Below are 5,135 nucleotides of genomic sequence, written 5' to 3'. Positions count from 1 at the left end.
CCCCGGAACATCCTGCGACTCGCCAACACCCTCAGCTGTCACACTCTGGTCCTCGGTCTCACTAACCACTAGGACTTTGCCCCTACCACGACCATGTCCGCGTCCATGACCACGTCCGCGTCCACGACCTCGACCAGCCACAACATCCTCTCTAACCATCTGCACTACCATGAACAGAAGGCTAAGCAAACAATTTCTATTATAACACAGGAAATATAAACTCACCGTCGAATCACACAATCGGCTCGAAGAGGATGTTCTAGGAATCCATGCCGCACACAATTGACTAACTCACATAATCAATCAAGCATGCAAATCCCAAACATCTACAACAGAAACTTAGTGAACCCAAACCTAGAACCGTAAGGGCTCTGATACCAAAATGAAACGACCGACTTTTTTTTTTTTAAATAATAACTAATAAATATAATATAATAAAATAAACTACAACTAGTGGTCCCATACCAACTAGCCACCTAACCACCAACACATTCAACAACGGAAATAACCAACCAATATTCAATAATAATTCAATAATAAAATATAACCATATTCCAACATAATCAATATCCAAAACAATAGGAATCATAGAACCAGCAACCTAGCAATGTTCTAATGACCCAACTCTAGCAACCTAGCAATACCAGACAACATAAAACCGAGTCCCTAGAACATCCTCCTCTTCATTGCCTTGATTCCACGATCACACTTTGCCTTTACCTGCACCACAAACACATATTGATATGCATGAGTATTTTATAAACACTCAGTGAGGCAATCCTCCCATCTACTGGGCTATACACACAAGCAATAGAGACATCTCTAACCATCAAACAACATTCAACAATCAACAATAACAAACCAGGACTTTGCATCGACCGATACCAACATGCATCGACCGACACCAGATGGAGGTTGCGTCGACCGACGCAAGATCTGCGTCGACTGATGCAAGTTTAACTTGCGTCGACCGATGCAAGATATGCATCGACCGACGCATGCTCGACATAACACGAAAATCCTAGAGTTTACGCGTCGTCCTCGCATCTGCATCGACCGACGCACAAAGTGCATCGACCGATGCAACACCGAGCATCGTTTTCCTCTGAAGCTTCTCGCCGGATCTTCGTTCCTGCAACCACGAAACTCGATCCCAAGCCACTAGAAAGCTTCCTAACGTCCCAAATAACAATCTAACCAGCCTAACAACACATAACAAGCAAATCAGAGAGATCTCTAGCTTAGATAAGCCATGGTCATGCACTTACCTTTGCCACAGAAGAATCTGAACCTCTAACAAGCAAGAACAAGCCTCTAGGAAGCTCCTACAATGATCCCAGCTACAGATCTCACCAAGAAATGCCACAAATCTCCAGAAATCCCCAAAAACACCAAGAACACTTTCTTTCTCTTTCGTTTCTCTCAAAAGCGGCTCCACACGCGAATGAGACAAAAACCACGATCTTAAGGGTTTCTTTCCCCAAAACGCAGCGTTTGACTTAAGTCAAAACGCAGAGAATCAACGTTGCATCGACCGATGCAACTCCTAAACCGGGATTCTGGTTCACGAATGTTACAAACTCAATCTCACTCGTTTGGATGAACTCTATCTCTCTCTTTTGGATGAACTCTATATCTCTTTTGGATGAACTCATTCCCACTTTCAGATTGTGTTTATGACCTTTTTTTGTTTTCTGTAACTTGAACATGATGTATTTCTATATTTCAATATTTCGATATTATGTCTTTCCAAATTCGAACCATTCAGTTTAAGTTGGTATACAAGAATGAATGGAAGAGGATAAAGGGAAATTAGTATATGCAACATTCAGATTCTGAAATAAAAAATCAGTGGCTAAATAGTCGTAAAATAGTCATCTCAAAGTCACTAAGATAAGTGACTATATAGCGACTACGAAACCCATAGTCAGTACTTAATCACACTATAGTCGTAAAACAGTCACTAATTTAACGACGACGAGATGACGACCTTATGACAATATAATGACAACGGTTTTTGGTCGTAGCTTAGTCGCAAAAAGACGACTATATATACAGCTACATTAATTAGTGACTCTCGATCTCCAGCTGCTTCCGTTAGCCGCTATTTAGTCGTAACCACAGTTTTTACGACTACAAAGCGACGAATAGTGTAGTCGCTAATCGCTTGTTTTCTTGTAGTGTTATTTAGTCGTAACCACAGTTTTCATGATACCTCCAATATTTACTTTTTTTTTACTAGTATGATGTATTCTTATTTTTAATTATGAATTTAGTTTAATTTTGTAATACAGTTTTTTTTTTTTATATCATGGTTTCATAATAATAAATAAAGTATTTTTTATTTTAAATTAGTGACTACATTACGACTAAATTTACGACTATGCAAAATAGTCGTAATGTAGTGGCTATTTGCCGACTAATTTTACGACTATTTATTTTAGCGACTCTTGATTTACGACTACTGGTTTTAGTCGCTATTTAGTCTTAACACACTGTTTAGCGACTAAATAGTGACTATTAGTGCAGTCGCTATTTGCTTGTTTTCTTGTAGTGATCCCTTTTCGAAGGTTACCTTCTTCTGCCTCTGCTCAAAGGTTAGCTTCTCCCACCTCCTCGCAAGGTACCTCACCAGTGATCCTAGATAATCGTTAAGGAACCTCACCGGCGGTGGAAGATCATCTTCCACCACAGAAATTGAATTCGCGTGTCAACGATATGTCTCCTCAGACTTCTTTTTTTTTACTTTGGATGAGTTACTTGCAAGTCCCGGTCGTGCTAGCTTAAAGAAACTGGATCCTAAACGCCCTCTGGGGTATTCCATGGTAAGAATGTAGATAGGGTTGTCTAAATTGTTAGATCTATTTTCATTGATCCTCATTCTCTTTTTTCTTTTGTTTTGTAGGTTTGACCAGGATTCTTCGGTTGCTGCGACTGTCCGGGCCATCTTTATAAGAGATTTCAAAGAAGTTCATGCCAACTGGACCCAAACACCATATCCGGTTGTAAACCGGTGGTTTGAAACTTTTGTCGTAAGTTAAATGTTTGTTGATGTGTTTAAATTACAGATTTTGTTTTTACTTACTTGATTCTGATTCTGATTCATGTTATGTTTTTACAAGCAAACATATAACTGGGAAAAGTCCATCAACGGGAGAGTTTGAACCGAGTTTGAAAGCAAGTTGAAGACCCGGATGACTGATCAAGTGTCTCGGTGGAAGTCTAAGTGGAGAGTAAAAGGTGATGATGCAAAGTTGTGGTGGCTTGATCCTACAATATGGGAAGGCTTGGTCAAGTTTTGGTGTGAACCAAAATCTGAGGAAAAGAGTATCAATAGTCGAAATGCTGGATACAGTGATCCTGATGGCACTGGAATACAAAAAAATCGGTCTGGTCAGACCTAAAGCCCGTGCACAAACACATGTAAGTATGTTAAGTTAGTTATTTAACACTATTAGTTATAAATTCTTGATTTAGTCTAAGACTTGTTTCATATCTTTGTTTAGTCTGAGATGACTGGTGAGGCACTTCCTGATTTCTTGAAAGTCCTAGAAGATACTCATAGCGGAAACCTGATAGGTAGTTTGTGGATGGAATATCTGGGAAGGTCTACCATGAAGTGTCATCGGAAAAAATTGAGGCTGAAACTGGGCTATGCTCAGGGGACAATATAGAGAGTAGTGCTTCTGGCGGATTGTCAGTTAGTATGAAGAACCAAATTTTTGCTGAGGTAAATTCTTGAACTATACATTGTGTTTTGGTTTTCACTTATGTTCTCATATCTAGTGTTTGTTATAACTTGTTTCATATCTTTGTTTACTTTGTGTCTCTGTTTTTTGTTGTTTGCAGGTTGCTCCAAAGAAGAAAAACAGGATATATGGAGTTGGTAATATGCAAACTAAAGCATCTTCAGCTCATGTTGTTCTCCCGCCTACTCCGACTGAAGATCCAGTCATTATAGCTGAGAAGCTTTCTGTCGCCGAAGCTGTTCTTGCGAGTCAGTCTACTCGGTTAGAAGATTATGCATTGAAGTTGCAACAAAATGCTCAGAAGATGCATTGCTACGATGCCTACTTCGATTATCTATCTGAGAAGGACCCTGAATTTGCTGCAAGATTTCCCCGACTTGAGACTTATGCCACAGATGATACCGGAGCAGGAGATACCAGACCTCAGACCGGAGTAGCAACTGCCGGTGGAGAAGATATCATAAGACCAGCGTAGGGTCTCTTGTTCTTGAACTTGTACTTGTGTTTGAATTTATGTTTTGAACTTATGTTTATGTAATTTTAACAACATTTTGTAATTTACAAGTTTATTTTCAGTTTTAATTAAAAGTATATTTTAGCTAATTATGAATTTTAGTTTGCATAATTAGAAAATAATCATAATTAATTTGCATAATTTGAAAATAATCATAGTTACAAAATGTAAAATTCATCATTCAAACCTCAGCTGTTGCGACGGAAATAAAAGTTGCAAGGCCATCGCAAAGTTTGCGAGGGATTTCCTTGAATTAAATTGCAAGGAATCTATTATTGATATTGTCCCTTGCAATTTGCGTCGTTTTTGCGAGGGCATTTGTTTCCTCGCAAAAATTGCGAGGGATTTGCGACGTTGACCAATTTGCAAGAAGCGATTTGTGAGAGAAGTGTGTTCCTCGCAATCTCCTCGTTTTTGTCTATTTACGAGAGATTAGCTATGAATTCTTTCATTACAAAAGGCGTGTTTTCTTCTAGTGGTTGCAAATAGCATGTGTCAGCATATATAATATATCTATATGATCTGTAAACAAACTATGACACTGACACATGTTATATAATCTTTGATTCATTTCATTTATCTGTATTGGTCCTCTCTTCTTCTTTTACGTTAGGTGTAGCTTAAATTATTATTGGAAAATGCCAAATGGGGATATGAAATCACTAATTTATCCCAAACAAGAAAAAAAGATCGTGTGATAAAACAAGAGGCCCATTAGATAATTTATATTTACCCCTTTTTAAAAGAAAGAAACAAGTCAGAGACGCAGAAGAGCAAACCCTAATTTCTTCCGAACATGCAGTCAATTCTGAGATCCCTTATGGCGCAGGTGAATCCGAAATTTCCTTTCTTTTTTTTTTTTTTTTTTTTTT

At 38.4% G+C, this 5,135-nt stretch overlaps 1 protein-coding gene across 1 annotated transcript in view; it reads left to right on the top strand.

Moving 5' to 3' along the window:
- The window catches only part of LOC104746348, a 1,175-nt gene continuing 1,029 nt past the window's right edge, over positions 4,990 to 5,135 (top strand). Inside the window, exon 1 of the mRNA XM_010467804.2 lies at positions 4,990 to 5,092. Within this exon, the coding sequence (XP_010466106.1) occupies positions 5,060 to 5,092 (33 nt within the window). The 5' untranslated portion in view covers positions 4,990 to 5,059. The remainder of the gene's footprint in view (positions 5,093 to 5,135) is intronic.

Source organism: Camelina sativa, chromosome 15 (genome assembly GCF_000633955.1).
Source record: "Camelina sativa cultivar DH55 chromosome 15, Cs, whole genome shotgun sequence".
Taxonomy (NCBI): Eukaryota; Viridiplantae; Streptophyta; class Magnoliopsida; order Brassicales; family Brassicaceae; genus Camelina; species Camelina sativa.
The sequence above is the reverse complement of the archived record's forward strand: the minus strand, read 5'-3'. Positions and strand labels throughout refer to the sequence as shown.